The sequence below is a fragment of the Lytechinus variegatus genome, chromosome 13 (genome assembly GCF_018143015.1).
Source record: "Lytechinus variegatus isolate NC3 chromosome 13, Lvar_3.0, whole genome shotgun sequence".
In the NCBI taxonomy this organism is placed as follows: domain Eukaryota; kingdom Metazoa; phylum Echinodermata; class Echinoidea; order Temnopleuroida; family Toxopneustidae; genus Lytechinus; species Lytechinus variegatus.
The window spans coordinates 30,427,154-30,444,953 of NC_054752.1; the positions used below are offsets into that span (position 1 = coordinate 30,427,154).

At 37.5% G+C, this 17,800-nt stretch overlaps 1 protein-coding gene across 1 annotated transcript in view; it reads right to left on the reverse strand.

The window, feature by feature from the left end:
- Positions 1–17,800, reverse strand: part of LOC121426050 (serine/threonine-protein kinase 17A-like) — a 72,146-nt gene that overhangs the window by 14,626 nt on the left and 39,720 nt on the right. Inside the window, exon 3 of the mRNA XM_041622192.1 lies at positions 12,615–12,759. Within this exon, the coding sequence (XP_041478126.1) occupies positions 12,615–12,759 (145 nt within the window). The remainder of the gene's footprint in view (positions 1–12,614; positions 12,760–17,800) is intronic.

Genomic DNA, 17,800 nt, shown 5'->3' on the forward strand with positions numbered 1-17,800 from the left:
TGTATGGAGGTGTATACTGTATGTACATGTAGGTGGTATTCAATTGATGAGGATACCTGTAATATGAAGCACAATGTCCAAAATCCCCTTCTCACAAGATCACATCTTCTTTTGCATTTTTATGGTATCATATAGGCCTACATGTACATGTATGACACTTGTAAACATGTCATTAAAATCTTATCATCACTTCTTGGAAGGGTAGTGTTGCGATATCAATGGTAACCATGGAAACAAATAAAATAAAAAACATCAAATAGAGAAGACAGGGGTAGCACAGGGGTAGCACATCAGTTCTGTCTCATAAATTATCATCATTGGGGCCCCCAGAGTTTTCAAATAATTTGCGCTATTTCCTATCCAGCAAATTTTCCCCTATCTGAACAATCTCCAGACCATAAATGCATCGATGCCTAGCTCAAGCACGAACTGCTCTTCTTGCACTGGTGGAGATGGGGGTTTCTTGAACTTTGAGATTGATCGCGAAGAGGGCTGATCATGCTAAAATCTTGAGCTGAGCAAACTCGGCTGATGCAGCACCACCTACAAATAAGTATGCCGCAAGAATTAATTTTCTTATCAAGATGGAAGAGGGTGGGGACCCTTCATAACAGAGACAAATGTGGGTTACAAATAGTTCAAGGATTTGTAAACCCCTTAACTTTATCAATTAGCTATCGAAGCATCTGGTTGATTAATAAGCTCATGCAGGATGATACTTGATACATGATTACATAACAAATTCAAAATTCAAAACCTGGCCTTGGCTGGTTGCCCAGTTCACATATCGATAGTCTTTCATCAACCATAGCGATAGTTCAAACACAATTGACATCGGATGATTTTTAGGAGAAAGAAAACATTCAGTTATTATATATCCTTTTTTCAAAAGATTTATTTTATTCTTTCATTGTTTCTTGTGTACATACAGGCAATGATACATGCAAGGACCAAGATAAGGAAAAAAAACAGAATGTGAAATAGATCATCGAATGATACAGTTCTCACATGACCTGTGATGGAGTATACTGTACATGTACCCAGAAAAAAATAACCCCTTTGCAATGTTCCATATATCTTGCATTGTGACGTGAAAAGGCAAATAACAAAGGGTCATTCAACAGTCTTCATCCCGTTGATAGCTTTTAATTTTGTTTGGCCAGAGTGAGTGAGAAGCAGGTGGTTATGTAATAGGATCATTAAAAACCTAACTGTTTCCACTATGTTGACTTTAATGTTGTTAATTGAAGTGAAGAAAGGATTGAGATGGAAAGATAAAGGCAAATATAGGGGCAATCTATCCGTTATTAAGCTTGGAACATGCAGGCTACCACGTGAAAAGAGCCCTTTCTATAAAACTATTAAAACCAAGAACAATGGCACATTTTTCTTCACGTGTGTCCTCATCAACACTGAAACCAGTTTAACAAGACGAAGCGGTCTTGAAAACCACATGGCAAGGTCAGGTGGTTTTCCAAACTGGTTGGAAGATCACTCACTTCCAAGACCGCTTTGAGCATCCCATTACACATTAGACTAGTTTCCACTTAACCGGTTTGACCTAAAACTAGTTTGTAGATGAGAACAGTCTTTATAGACCAAGGTAACTTCAACTTCCCTGGATAATGATAAGACCATGGGGCTTCAAATACTAATGCTGGATAGACCATGCTTCTGTCGAATTGTGGTAGATGTTTTAGAAGTGTTAGATTTGTTGGTTTCTTTTGCATTTTATCCCTAGGTTTTGAAAGACACAGTAGGATTATTAAACAGAAAATCACTCTCATGCATCCATGTATATTGTAAACCATATTATATAGCATCTATTAAATAGTAAAAGTGCAATTAATAACTTTGAAGCAACCATGATACAGTCTTTGAAACTCACAACTCTAGGGTGGAGATATACATGTATGCTTGAACCCACCCGGTGACCGATCAGAGAAACTAATCCAAGCTACCATTGTAATGTTGAAGATACACATGATAATTATGTACTTCATCAGAAAACTGAACAACGTTGCCTCAGAGAAACACCTACACTTACAAGGTGGGTGGCTATTATTGATGAAAAATCCCCTCTTGGAATAAAAGGTGTTTTATAAATATATTTTTGTTGGTTTTACAGGTGGGCACTAAAAGCCATGTCTAGCTGATTTCCAATTCATCAAAAAGGTTGAAGAATTTAAAGACCTCTACTGAGTAGTTCATTTTGGTATGTTCAGTATAAAGTAGTATGAAAGAATCCTACATTATAACATGTATTTATTTTTTAGGAATTTATCTATCTACTTTCTGTGGGTCATTTTGGGGGTGTGTTTGTTTGTTTGTTTTTTGGGGGGGTTGTAAAGTCTACCCCCTTTTGGAAAGAGAACCTATACTCTTTTGCCAAAAACTTCTGAAGAATGAATCAATCATCAGTACACCTGTAACTGAGCTAACTTCAGAACATGAAAGAATGAGAAGAGAACATACAGGTATGTTCCTCGACAATCACTATGCAAACTGAATATTGGGCTCTAAAAGTGTTCTTATTCTCTCTCGAGTAGGTATGAAGGGGTGAACAACAAACTTTCTTTACTACATGAATGTTTTTGCATCAAGGTAACATTCTGCATAGATCAATACTCGTCCATGTTTTATGCACATTTCTCGTTGCATGGTACCTGTCGATTGTCAGCTTTAAAAATAATTGGCACTAACAAAAGTTTTCTCATTTATTATTAGAACTTAGCAAATGAATTTCATTAATTAACGGCCCCCAATAAAAAAAAGAACACAAATATGTTTGAAAAACACAATTGTTGGGTAAAAAGGGTTGTTTCAACACAACCATGAACACCCAAGTCACCTTGGCACGTGTGTATGAGTGGTAGCTGAAAGAAAGAATTTTATTTATTTTACCAACTTGCAGCTGCATTGATAAGAAAGGTACATGAAGGAATGTACACTACTCAATCTTCCCATACTATTTTTTTCTTCTTTCAACATCAATACCATTTCCTCAATTCTAAACATATTAAAGGAAGCTTAATTTGTGATACTGATTAAAGGATTGTCAAACAAAATCTAATTCTCCCATGATACTGCAACGATATTCAATTCTTATAGCACATATCAAGTTATATTCATCTGATTAATAAAGAAGGTTAAATTCATGTAAATTTCTAAGTTAGAATCACTAAGGCATTCAACTGTAATAAAATATGTTACTTTTTTCTTCACTGTTAATCATGTTTGTGTTATCAGTGATGATAGTGTTATTCCATGTTTTCAATAAACATGATCACTGCAGATTTTTTTTTTTTTGGGGGGGGGCAAAAAATGTGTGTAATGTACTCAATACATCAAAGGGGCTTACTTTTACAGCTGAAAACTAAAATCCTAAGAACACTATCCTATTTAGGATTACAAAACAGTTTGATTCTAAACTATTAATATCTGAATAGAACAGATATTTTTATGAGCTTGATGACATAAAACCTGCAGTTTTCAAGTACAATTGCATTAATCAAGCTCATAATGGCCATGAATCTTAGAATGATTATGGACTATTTTTTTCCATAAACACCACAATCACCTGTCAGTTTGGTCTATGACTTTCTTGTGTAAATATTTTCTCTCCTTGACACATAACTTTTGGCTACATCAGGTATCATCATTTGTCAATCATCATTTCCCATTATTTGTAGTTTTTTTTTAATCTCCAAGTTTCCATTGCCATACCCATAAAATAAAAATATGATACTTATATATTTTCTGTTTCATAAGTAAGGTTGCAACATAACTTTTCTCATAATTATATCACACATGCAGTTTGGTCCCCTTGGGGATATCAATAAATATTTGCACCATTCGTATCAAGTGTTTGCGATAAAATCAAAATTAATAATTAACACAAATTTGACCCCACACTGAGCCACAATCAGTGGAAAAATGATGGTCTCATTACCACTTTAGTCCATTCCAGTTGGTCTACTGCCAATATGGTTTAATTGCTGTTTGGTCAATCACCACTTCGTCTAATACCAGTTGGTCTACTGCCAATATGGTTTAATTGCTGTTTGGTCAATCACCACTTCGTCTAATACCAGTTGGTCTACTGCCAATATGGTTTAATTGCTGTTTGGTCAATCACCACTTCGTCTAATACCAGTTGGTCTACTACCAATATGGTTTAATTGCTGTTTGGTCAATCACCACTTCGTCTAATACCAGTTGGTCTACTACCAATATGGTTTAATTGCTGTTTGGTCAATCATTACTTCGTCTAATACCAGTTGGTCTACTGCCAATATGGTTTAATTGCTGTTTGGTCAATCATTACTTCGTCTAATACCAGTTGGTCTACTGCCAATATGGTTTAATTGCTGTTTGGTCAATCATTACTTCGTCTAATACCAGTTGGTCTACTGCCAATATGGTTTAATTGCTGTTTGGTCAATCACCACTTCGTCTAATACCACTTGGTCTACTGCCAATATGGTTTAATTGCTGTTTGGTCAATCACCACTTCGTCTAATACCAGTTGGTCTACTGCCAATATGTTTTAATTGCTGTTTGGTCAATCATTACTTCATCTAATACCAGTTGGTCTACTGCCAATATGTTTTAATTGCTGTTTGGTCAATCACCACTTCGTCTAATACCAGTTGGTCTACTACCAATATGAATAATTTCTCTATGGTCAATCACCAATTCGTTTAATACCAGTTGGTCAAACCTCATAAACCCATTTGGCCTATCAATTTGGTCTTCTTGCCATTTGGTCCACTCATCCAAAAGGTCTAATTTTGCTTTGGATTGCAATTTTGTATAGTAATAGAATGCTGTAATTGCTATCTTTCTCTAAATGATATCTTACAAGACTCCTTGTGCCACACCAATTCATAATAATTATTTTAGACGAAACAAGTATTAGAACATTTGCATTGTGCCACTGGCTCAATAGAAAAGTATTATATAAGGACCAGGTATCAATAATAATAAATGATAATAATAACAAAGGATTTGTATAGCTCACACACCAACCTTGTTACAATGTAGGTGCTCAACTTGAGCAAGGTGCTCCGATATTACCCTGACTACGATAGTCTACAGATTCCAGTGTTCACAGCTTTTTGAGGAATTACTTCCTGCCGGTATCCATGTACTTCACCTGGGTTGAGTGCAGCACAATGTGGGTAAATGTTTTGCTGGGAATGGAATTCACATCCCTCAGATTGAAAGACAAGAGTCTTAACCACAGGACCATGACACCCCCACATGATGTTCGTTTGAATGTGAGTTGGTCATTTCATTTAGGGAGACCAACTCCTTGGTGAGATCAACTAGTAACTTGCCAAATATAATCCAACACTGAAAGGATCACATCTCTACCTTGTCACTAACAGCACCATATTATTATTGTGACATTTCACATAATAAGAAAGCTAACTAATGGGACTGATAATAGACAAATCACAATACCAAGGTTTGGCAGCTTTGTGTCAAGGGGAGAAATGAAAATAGGAAAGGACAAATGAAAGAAAGAGAATGGGGGGGGGTGAGGTAAATAAAGGGCAAGTCCAAGAAAAGGTCACCCTAGAAGGCAAAATTTCATCTTTAATTTAAGAAGTTATCTTTGGTGGGGTAAGAAAGCCCAAATGTTGAATTTTAAAATTTCATTGAGAAAAATTTGATAATATGCATATTTATGCTAATTTGGGGCACCTAATTTGCATAATTGGTAAAATGGGTGTTACGTATGGGACAATTATAAAAACTCATAGAAAATAAAAAGAAAACTTGTGAGATTTAGTCATAGGTGGGACATGGACCCCCTAACATCTTAATACTTTTTTGGGGAAAAAAGCGGTGTCATCTAATTAATTATGCAAATTAGGTCTTGTCCAAGGATGGAATGTCCCATACGTAACATTTTGAGGATGTTTTTTTAAGTTATTTCTCATAATACAATACTTGTATTGTTGCTTCTCTGGGAAGTTCTAATTTATCAAGTATGAAAATGCTATACCCAAAAAAGTTTCAAAAATAGAGTTTACTTTTTAATTAAAAGTTAATTAAAAAATTGTTACGTATGGGACAACATGTTACGTATGGGACATTTACACACAATGTCAATGGGGAGATTTGTGTACAAAGTGAATGGAGAAAAACAAATTTCAAGAGTGCTCTAAAAAGTGATTATTTACCTTTTCTTTAGTTTTTAAAGACTGATTTGTTATGAATACTGATTAATGAAAACATTTGAAGTAAAAAAATTGTGAAAATGGAAAAATATGAAAAAATGAAAAACAATAGAAATACATAAGAAATTCATGAAACCATGAAAAACAAGAAAAAGAAATATTGAAATGGCTAATTTCCTCTTCAGTCATATCAAATATGTATCTATAGAACATTTTAAAAGACAGAAACTCTTTTGTTATTTCCATATTTTAAATTATTTCAATTTTTTTAATTATGGGGAAAATTGTGTACGTTCTCTATGGGGACAAAATGTCCCATACGTAACTGTCCCATACGTAACATGTCATTAATTTGTTTAATTAGAGTCTGTAATTAGAGGGATTTGGCTTATGACATGAAACTTGCTTTAGATATACTAGAGTATTGTGACTTCTATCACACTAAGTTACAAGTTGTCAAATGAAATAATTTCAGAGAATCCTCAACTTGAAAAAAATGTTTCAAAAGTTGTCTTTTTTCTGCGTCCCATACGTAACAGCCCATCTTTTCTCTCTAAAAGGCCAAGGTCGAGGTCAAATGTCACCATTTTTTGCATGATTATTCTTCTCCTAGATGTCTACCATCATGAGGGTAATTAATCTAATCAAAGTCAATTAACACTATTTTTCAGGTCATTAAAGCCTCTGAAATGTCCCATACGTAACACGCGCGAATTCTTGGACTTGCCCTAAAAGAGAGTACATAGTATTCATTGGTAATGTCACATGTCCTAGCACATGACTATACAAAGATTTCATGGTCATGTAGGTAAAGTAGAGCAGTATTTGATCTAGAATTTCTCTTGTGCTTTCCCCCTTTACATGCAATGATGAGTATAGGCCATGGTCAAGTGTCATTTGTTTTAACCCATCTATCTCTCTCTCTTTCTCTACTTTAGGTGCTTTTAAGACTGACTTGATCACAAAAATACCTGTAAATTCATGAAACTTTTTTTCAAGCCTCCATATATATATATATATATATTTTTTTTTTTGGGGGGGGGGCATTCATTACCCACCCAAACCAGACCCTTTGCCAAAGTTTGTAAAGTGTGGTCTATTAAGTAGCAGGGGCCACGATTCAATACTTCAGTATCGCTAGCACAGCAGCTAGTAGTCCAAGGGGCCACATACTCGCTAGGAAAGGAAAGTCATAATAATTTACTTTCACACTAAGAGAATACCTGCAAATTTAAAACGTTTCCTGCGAAAGGTATGATTTTGAAAAGCACCAATTAAACACTAATTTTCTTTCAGTGACAAGTAAATTGCGTTCACCCTGGCAAAAATACCTGGAATTTTCTGATAGGGGTAGATCAGGGTATATTTTCAGATCAAGAAAATCTGATATTCTCAGTAAGAGAATAATTTAGGCCTTTATTCTTGTTTTATACTCCATCTGAAACATTTTTGTCTCACAAACCCTCTTCTACTATTTCTCTTCTTCTTCCATCTCTCTCACTGACCACCACACACAAAATATTATCACGATACAATACAGTTTCGTCCTTGCCTGGGTACCCGAAAAACAGCAAACACATAAACACCAACAAAAGACCCTGCTGACCGAGGGGGAAAACTACAACCAAATAACAGTGACATCACAAAGAAATTTCACCCCTTATCACTTTTATGGCCTCTCCGCACCACGCAACATCCATAGAAACAGTTTCTACTTGGTCAGCGAGACAAATAGTAATGGTCACTGCATCTACCTGTTGATGGTGTTGTTTACTTATTTTCAGAACACAAAAAAGTTAATTGCTTTGGTCTAATGATTACTGGAATGATACAGAATGATTCCTTAGAGGGAAAAACAGTTTTGGGAAAAGCAACTAACTGCAAAGTAAATAAAAATCTTCAGAGCATCAACTGTTGATTCATCGGCTGAAACATGATAAAATTAAAATTTTTGCAAGAATCTTGTTATCTGATAAAAAAGACAATGTACATGTAGTGTACGAACCTACATGTCCATGGTAGAACCAGAAGTTGAAATGTCTTTATAAGTATACAGATTTTTCTCTTGAAGCATACTTTCCAGTAAATTGACAAGGTCAATGGCTCTGGAACTAGGAACCTACAGAGAACAGAGTCCAACAGCCCCATGGCATAAAACCATCTCGGACAGGTACCTTGGTAAAAGCTGACCATGACTGTAACTACTTTACCATCAACACCAACTTCCGTGGAAACCTTCCTGTGATTCTTTTTTATGATTTGTACAAAGAAATGAAAATAATTTAATATGTTCGAACTAAAAATCTGTATTTTTTTACTCTGAATATTGTTTTATGCATGATTTATTTTGAAACAAATGTGTTTAAATGTAAATTTGATGCTTTAAAATCAATGAAGTTTAATTCATTATCCAGTGATCGACTGGTTTACTGCTAATCTAGATCTACTCAATAAAAAGTCAATATTCATAAAACAAAATCAGAGGGTGGGTACTTGGTATATTTATGATCCAAAATTAAAGATTGATAATCCCTAAAAGTGGATGCTACAGTATATTGAATCATACTGGTTTTTATTCAGTGTAGGGCCTACATGTATACGTAGATGAGCCCTCTTCACCCTTTGGGAGATATTCTTTGAGTTGTGAGAACCTTAACGATCAAGGGGCTGATGTGATAACAATCGATCACACACAATAATCAGTGCAATCGTAGAAAACAGCACCACAATCGATTGCTATGCTTTGAGTTATAGGGGCATGGATACCCTAACAAAGAATTTGAGAGGTTAGCATACTTGTAAATCCTCAGCAGTTTTTGGATAGAATTCCCTAAGTTCTATTGTATTGAGGAAAATCTTATTTGTCTGACAAACTCACCCCACCTAGACCATGGAAATCACCTTCAGGGGCAAGATTTCAAATTTCACAAGTACTCTCTTAAAATATTAGCAATATTTTGGAATCCATTGGCATGGAGCTGGCACCAAGACAGCCCTGAAGCGAGCTCAAGTCCAACGTCTTCAGACTCGGGACTTCAAACAATTCCGTTCGTGTCAAGATTTTGTTCCAAGATGACACGAGCAATGGCATATTCTCTTGGGTATATCAGGAGACCAACCGATAGCTACCAAACTCTCAGGAGATGGAAAGAGAATGTCAGAGAATGTTATGATGGCTATTAAAGTTTGCAGGTAAAACAACATCTTTGCATTAAAATCTTGAAACTTGGGATGCTTCATGGTTGCTATGAATGTCAGACTTCTGGTAAATTCTTGCAGGACTAAAATATTTGACCAGCAATTATCTTTCATCAAGGGCAGCCAACTCTAACTACCTATGATAAAATTAACCAATAGTTTCAATCTCGCTTCATTTTCGTGTTGAGACCAGACACGTGAAAGCACATGCGGATAAGGACTGCCAAATGAGTGACCATAAAACAGTTATTACAAGCAAAACGGGCTACAAATACTTCCGCACTATCACAGAGGTCATTTCGTCAGGATATGGCCCTAGCTCGTAACTATTTCTTCCCCCCATCAATCGAGGCTTCTTTGGGGAATATCTACCAATTTTACGATTAAACAAGAATTATGACATTCGTGAGTTAACTTTGGGAGTTTTCAAATATGTGGCCGCCCACTTGTCATGCATGTCAACAGGATAGTCAGGTGGCCCCATTGATTCCCTCCACTGCATGCCATCCTATAGATTTCGGGTGACAGGAGAAACATAACCATATTCTTGATTTTGATATTACACAAGGTCGTGAAAGTCTAACATTCCCAGTGCCTAATAATAGTACAATGAGATTGTATAACCCACTATGTCTAGGTGCAAATCGAAAAGCCCCTCATATGAGCCTTCAGCTCAGCCTATATAGACCACATCTACCAAATGTTTTAATAGGCCTACAGAGACGTTGTTCAGATGTGATAAGTGCAATATAAATGCAGAATATTATCATTAAACATTTATTATTATAAATGGTGGTCCAATTCATAATTAAGTTGGAATTACAACATCCGCAAGTTATTATGAGCGTAGGTCAGCAGTCGAGTCTGCCAAAATCTGCATCCATCGGTAGTACGAATGAGGTGCTCCAATTTGTCAGAGGCAAAAGTGACCAGCAACTGTGTCCAGATACCCAAAACCTCTCTGTAATAGGTCCTTGCCTGAGATGAGAATTGGTGATGACAGGTACACCAGCTGATCGGCAGAGGCAGGCAATCTCAAGCATGATCAAAAACGTGACAAACTTGATAAAACAAGATACATGTAAGATAAGTCCTCCATCTCCACTCAAGATCAAAAGCTCCAAGACAAACACAAATACCTCAAGATGAAAACCAATACCACTTATGCCAGGGAAACAGACAGCTCGGCCTTGATGGACCCGAAATAGCAATAATTTGTTGTCAGGATCTGAGAACTTTCAACCGGTCAACTCCCTCTGTCAATTTCATTTGGTGATGTCCATATTGGTTTATTTTGTTTTCATAACTTTGCTTTCATAACTGTATTCTCTCGCTTTTTATAAGTTGACAAAATTTATGCCATCCTTGACCAGAGACAAAGCTTCCTGCAATCTGATATTACATATGTACAAATAAATCAAATAATTTCTATCCCTTGGTCTGCACAACTTGATAGATCTAGTAATTTCATATCCATCTTTTTTATGTTTATTTTGAAATGCTTATCAATTCTAGCAGTTTGAAAATAGGTGATTCCAAGTGCCATCCCCCCTTGCAAAAAAAAATTTTTTTAAAGACAACAAAATACAGAAATTATGTTTATACACTGGAATCACTTTCATAGACAGTCATAATATTACTGCCAAAGTGTATTGTGTGTTAACTGCTCCATTTTACTCATGTTCTGTTGTAATTGCAATGATATTTGGGATGTTTCATTGAAATTAAATAAATATTGAACTGAACCGAACCAAATTCAACTTAATTAAAAGAAAACTGAACTTGGATCAATCCTTGCTTGGATAGACTGCTGTGGAAGAGAGCTGCTGCTTTTGCCAAGAAACTTTCTCAATTTGACATCATAACAGTCTCAAAGACATCCCCTTCCACCAAAGATCTCTAAATTTAGAACTTCTAGGGGTTGCATATGGGCTGTGTTCCAAGATATGAATCAAGTTTTAGACTGGCTGTAACCTCAGGAGTTCATGCGGAGAGCTAGCTTTGAGTATTCTTATAAAATCTTATCCTACTTTGAAAATCAGAACCTGGACAGTATTTGGGTGTGTAGTACAACTGTAAGAACATATCATGCCAAATTCAATCCTTGAAACATTTTGGTCCATGAAAACAAAACTTATTAAACACCCTAATCCTTCTTGTTAATTCTCTTGAGGGGTAACTCTTGTTCCCCATCCAGGGGTGCGGATACCGGTAGAAGGGGGCAGATGGCACATGCCCTTGTCAATGGCCACTGCATTGATTGCCAAAGTCAATCCTACTTGTAGGCAAAATTAGTTCATGAAAACAAAACCCATGACCTCCCAAATCCTTGATTAGCTCTCTAGAGGGGTAACTCCTGTTCCCCATCCAGGGGTGCGGATACCAGTAGGAGGGGGCAGAGAGCACGTGCCCTTGTTCCCTGGCCACTCCACTGATTGCCAATTTCCATGTGTCCTCAGTGTACATCCTTCATGTGATAGGGACTTCCTTACCAACCGGAGAGGCTACGTCATCATCAAAAATTACTCAATCTTTTTTATCCTAACACATCCTCACCCTCAAAATGTTTCTTTATTTTTCAGCTTAATCTCTTTCTCTCTCCCTCTTTCTCCATCTCTCGATTCTCTCTAAGGACTATCCCTTATATTTATCATGGCATTTATGTAATAATATCTTGAAAATTCAATCCCTTTCCAATCGAGGCTTCATCTTACAAATTCACTCTATCAGATGTTACAAAACTTGCAAGCTAAACATTTCAATCTACATGTAGTTCTTCATATAGCTGATGCACTCATGATTTGGATACATGCACCTGTATATTCCTTGGATATTGTACTTTTTATTCAATTACTGTAGTTGTATCTCTCTCTCTGTCCTTCTTTATCCTCTAATCCTCATCTCTCTTCTTATTTCTATTTCTTCTGTTCATTTACATCTGTCTCTTTCGGCTAATCTCTCTAATCTTCTTATACTATTTAGCTACGCTCATTTCTGAAGAATACTACTTTACCCAAACACAACTCGCTATCATTTTGACAGTTCAACATTGTGATGAAAAGTGCTGCTTGCTGAGGCCTCAATAGATAACTCCACAATTGATGTATGCCTTGTTTCGATATCTCCATTGAAATAGACTTCTTTATGCCCACTTTGTATCTACTCAAATCTATGTAAACATTTATCTTTCAAATTCCTCAAAACCTCATTTACATCTATAATTACCTTAAGATCTAGATGAGCTATGTTCTGTGAATGGAGATAGTGAACGCCCTCTATAATCTGCCGTAATAGTCTGACCACGTCTCTTTCACAGAAGCCGTCTTCTTTGTCTGCTACACAGTACTGGTGCAGCTCGCCCCCGCTGGCACTACGAATAAAGGAATGAACAAAAGAAATTAATATATCATATTGAGATATGACTTGCATTTACATTAAAAAAAAAAAATTCAAGTACATGTAACTGCACTGTGTTTTAATCACTAAAGAGATTTGTTTGATTAGTAGATGACATGAGAAACTTATTTTTTTCAATACTATCAAAGTAATATGTATTTGTTTGGGGTAACTTTTTTTAACACAACTGCAAGCACATGACATGATATGTAGAATCTCTGCAGAGTTTATACGTGGATTTGAAATGATTTGCAAATACCTGACCCAACTGGAATAAAAAATAAATTTACATCATAAGCAACACAACTTTTGCCATTAACTTTCATCATTACAAGTACTGTAATAATATCATCATCATCCTCCTCCTCATCATCATCACCCTTGCTTTCATCACTGTCATCACTGCAGTTGTGTCAATTTGCAACATGGAAGCAATAGATTTCATCAAAAATAGATTTTATAAAAACTTTGTAAGAGTTGAACAGGGCATCCACAGATTCCTTTGTATACGTATTTAATTAGGCATCACACGGTCTAGCAACTTTGAATAGTTTAAAGGGTACACAGATTAACAGTGCAAAGTCTATGTATTTCTGGCCCGATAATCCTGATTGCTAGCTGATTCGGGCAAGGCGAGCTGGATTCTCACCTAAATATAGCCCTGGGCCTGGTCGGTCCCTGGTTTATCAACTAAAACATGCAGAGGCAATAACGTGACAACAATCATGGGATAACACGTAGGCAACCATCAGATTAACGTCTGACATCACTCTACATTTGTTATGATGATAGCTCAGCAAATGCTCACTTTGGGGTTAATCTCATATTCACTCGAAACAGGGAATTGTGAATCCATTTTCTGCCAATATCATTAAAAACAACATCAGATTAATCTCTGACATCACTATTTGTTTTGATTTCACATAAAAAGCTAATTCCCACTATGAGGTTGGCCTACCTTTAATATTCACATGAAACATATTGTGCATTTTCTGTATGTTCATGGTTCAGACATACTGCAAAGTTCTGCATACTTAACTGGACTGGAAGGTAACCCCCTCCCCCCCAAAAAAAAAGAGAGAAAAGAATAAAAAATACCCCAGTAGGGCCTATAGCTATCTGTAACAAACCTTTGCATAATAGTACATGTGTAAGCAGACACATTCTATATTACTGCATTTATTGGCTTCTGACAGGATGAACTATATTGTATTATTTTGTAAAGAACCCCCAGACAAAAAATATATTCTAGCAATATCTAGGTCCCTATAACTATAACAAAACAAACCATGAATTGAATCTGTAGTGGGCCTCTCAATAATCCTATTCATCTTTAAATGGCTAGAGACCGATGACAACCTCTTTTTTTTTTAAAACGACACCTTCGTAACAAGTCGTGACGTTACTGAAATTCTTGTGCACACCGAGGGTGAGAGCTCTTGCTGAGCTGGTCTAAATATCCCTCTCTTTCACCCCCACCGGATTAACTCAGTGGGACTACATTCCTCTCATTTAGACATTTGAACTGCTCACAAAGAGAAGGATTTATTTTAGTCTGAATCTAAAATAGCCTTTTGTAAAATGCCATTTTACAAATGATAATATCTAGTGTGCCAGAATTCCATAATAGCTTGAATAATCTTTTCATCCATTTCTTGGCTGAGCAGGAAAATGTACGGGAGTGTGAAGAAATCACATGATTCATTTGATTTGTACAGAATTAAATCTAGAATTCAGCAAATATAGAGTTCTATTTCTGACACTGTTTTGTGTGGATTATCATCGCATGTTTATTGTAGGCCTAAAACAAATTGCAGTTCTATACTCAAACCGATTGTAAAGTTATATATCAATGATGCAAAAATGAAATATTGGACCTTACAAATGCCATAACCTCAATAAATTCACCTTCCTAGTTTCTGTGTTTTACATAAGACTGACATTGACAAAAAGTAATTGGTAATGTACATTGTATAGCATACATACTCTTTGTAATAGCTGAAATATGCTGGTAATTTTGAAAATAGGACAAGGCCTAAATTACATCACATATTGGTAAGTTCAAATTAACCAGGCATTTCCAAGCAAATCAAATGCTTTCACACAGTAAAAACACTGTTTGATATTCAACACTGTTTACTATATGAGCATTATAGCAGTTGTAAGTGGTTTAAACAAGTGTTTAAAATCTCAAACAACAAAATTTACTTTAATTTTTTAATATTGAATTTGAAATAAAATAAGCATGGTTGTTTAATAAACAACTACACTGTCAAAAATATTGGGTAAAATATTAACCAGCACAAGGGTAATTACTGTATGTGTCCAACCAATTTGGGGCAGTATTTTACCCAATGCGGGGAAGCATATTGTCCAGTAAGGTTTAAAAAATAAGCAGCAATTACTTTATAATGGGCAAAATTTTCACCACACTTGATAAATAAAAATGCCCAAAAGAAATGTGGAATGCTTGTTGGACACATAATTACCCTAATGGAGATCTTTTTTAGAGGGTACATGTACTGTAAGGTTCTCTATTAAAATAGAGTTGTATAAATTTTAATCAGCATTTTACTGTGCTGAAAAAAAAATCAACTAATGATCATGAAAGGCCTGCAGATGTACAGTGTATACATGTATTGTAAATTTTAAATAACATTTTATGCTTGTAGGCACATTGAAATCTATATCCTCGTAATGTACATTTTGGTTAATTATGAAAATACTTACCTGATTTTCTTATTTACGAGATAACTCATACATCTACTTGATTTGCTAGTTCAGCCCTCTGGACTGCCATACCCGAATAGAACTCCCAAGGATTTAAAAAGCGCGAGCGCGCCCTCTCCCGTTCAGGCTTACTACCCATGATCACCGCGCAATTAGCGTCCATCTTCCTCACCTTTCGCAAGCCCATACGTTGAAACATGTTGCTACGCAAGGCGGAGGGTCGGTGGGAGGGTATCAAGTAGATGTATGAGTTATCTCGTAAATAAGAAAATCAGGTAAGTATTTTCATAATTTACTTCAATAACTCCATACATCTACTTGATTTGCTAGACCAGCACGGACTCAAACCGTAGGGAGGCATGTTTTCAATTGTAAGCCTAAGAAAATTTAAAAGAAAAAAAAACAAAAACAACGAAATTTAGGGAGAGGGGGAAAAAAGCCGCAGATGCTTTAAGCGCCGAAGCAGCAAATCTCGCCTCGCTGGACGGAATGTCCTTCAAGTAGAAAGAAGTGAAGGAGTTAGTTGAGCGCCAAAAGGCGGCCCTCAAAAATGTCCTCGAGAGGAATGCCCTGTATACTCAGGAATACTAAGTATCATGGGCCCTCGGCCTAGTGTCAGGAGAGCAACATCACCTGCTGACTAGAGCGTAAGAATCGAAATTTGTTGAAAATTTCAACAAGAATCGTGATCGGAAAACTGAAGCTTTTAAGGCTCAGTAAGTGATCAATCGACCAATCTGAGAAGGCGAGATATCTCAGAACCCCTACCAAAATTTAAGCGTGCCGCTTGCTAGTAACTAGCATGCGACTAGCAGGGCACTCGCTTAATAAGCGAGTGCATGCTAGCGAACAGTCCCTGCTCGCTAAAAGATCGCTTAACTATTGCTCTGCACGCATATCACACGCTTATTAAGCTAACCGCATGCTAGTTACTAGCATGCCGCAAGCTTGCGCAAGCTAGTCGCACGCTTCCCGCAAGCTTGGAAATTTCTGTAGGGGAAGCCTCCGCGTGGGAGAAAGCGCCCAGAATTCGATATCTGTCTCAAATGCGTGAGGGCAGAAATCTGCAGAATTCTGATAGAGAGCTGTGGTAAAAAGTTACTAGCGGTCCGAAGGGGACCAGGAACGACGGAGAGTAGGGATTTAGGAAGAAAACCACTCGTAAGGCAGACAAGGGTCGAGAAAGCGACTGAGTGCCATCCTGTTAATAAGGAATGCCGCGGACATGTTGCCTATGTAGAATAGAGCAGTCTGGTCAAAACAGCTCAACCGGGCGTGTCAGGGATACAGCGCGGTACACATCACGACAAAAGTGTGTTAGACCGAGTGATCGAGAGAGAACTCAGGATCCCCTTTCTCCCATACTGATTGAAGCGCCCATCTGAGGGTGCAGTGCCCGCGGTGGAAGAGGTGGCTTGGCTCAAGCCACCATCGCCGAGAGAGCCCGTGAGGCTAGGCTGCGATGGCTGTCCGCTGGGCGGGGGAATCCCTAGCAGCAGCAAGTGTACGCCAGAGGGAGCTGGCGAAAAAAAAATCTGTCACGATATTACGTGTAAACGACCATCAAGAGATGCTCTAAACGAACAGACATCGCCAGATATGATACCTCAACCGTTACATTCCCAACGGAATCGAATGAGGTAGCAACGGCCCTGTCCTATCAAGTTAGGGGCGGAAACTGGCTAAGAGTGTCGAAGTCCTCGCTTGAAGAAACAAGCGAAGGAGACTTGAGGAAGTAATCACAAAATTTCCATCAGTCTGCGGTGAGAACCAGTTGTTTATGAAAACAGTCACAAGGCCTGTTTCTCAGGTGATCGTAAGAGCGAGCACCGCCGGCGCCGGTTGCGGCAGCGTGGAACAGTCCGATATCAGTAAGATAAGGAGCTCCAAAAAGCTGCGGGGGGGCGGCAAAAATGACGCCCTAAGCAGCGGGGGATGAGAATCTAAATTTCTAAAAGAAGAACTCCAGTGATGTAAATCACTTACATGGAGAGGCTCATCCACAGTCGGCCCGAGAGAAGGCGGGTCGTAGTGATCGTGGTTAGGAAGGCATAAGCATACATCCATCCACTGTTACATCATCCTCGGTCGTGCGGTGACCCTGGCCACATGCCTTGCATGGAAGGAGGATGAAAGCAGCATGCGGGGCGACTCGAGTGTGCCGTGAAAAAATTTCTAAGAAAGAAGCCGATTCGACTAACGGGCACGGTAAAGACATCCACCGTAGACCACTCCGCACAAGGAGGGAGCGGCGGAGACGCCCGCAAGATTGACCCACGTAGAGG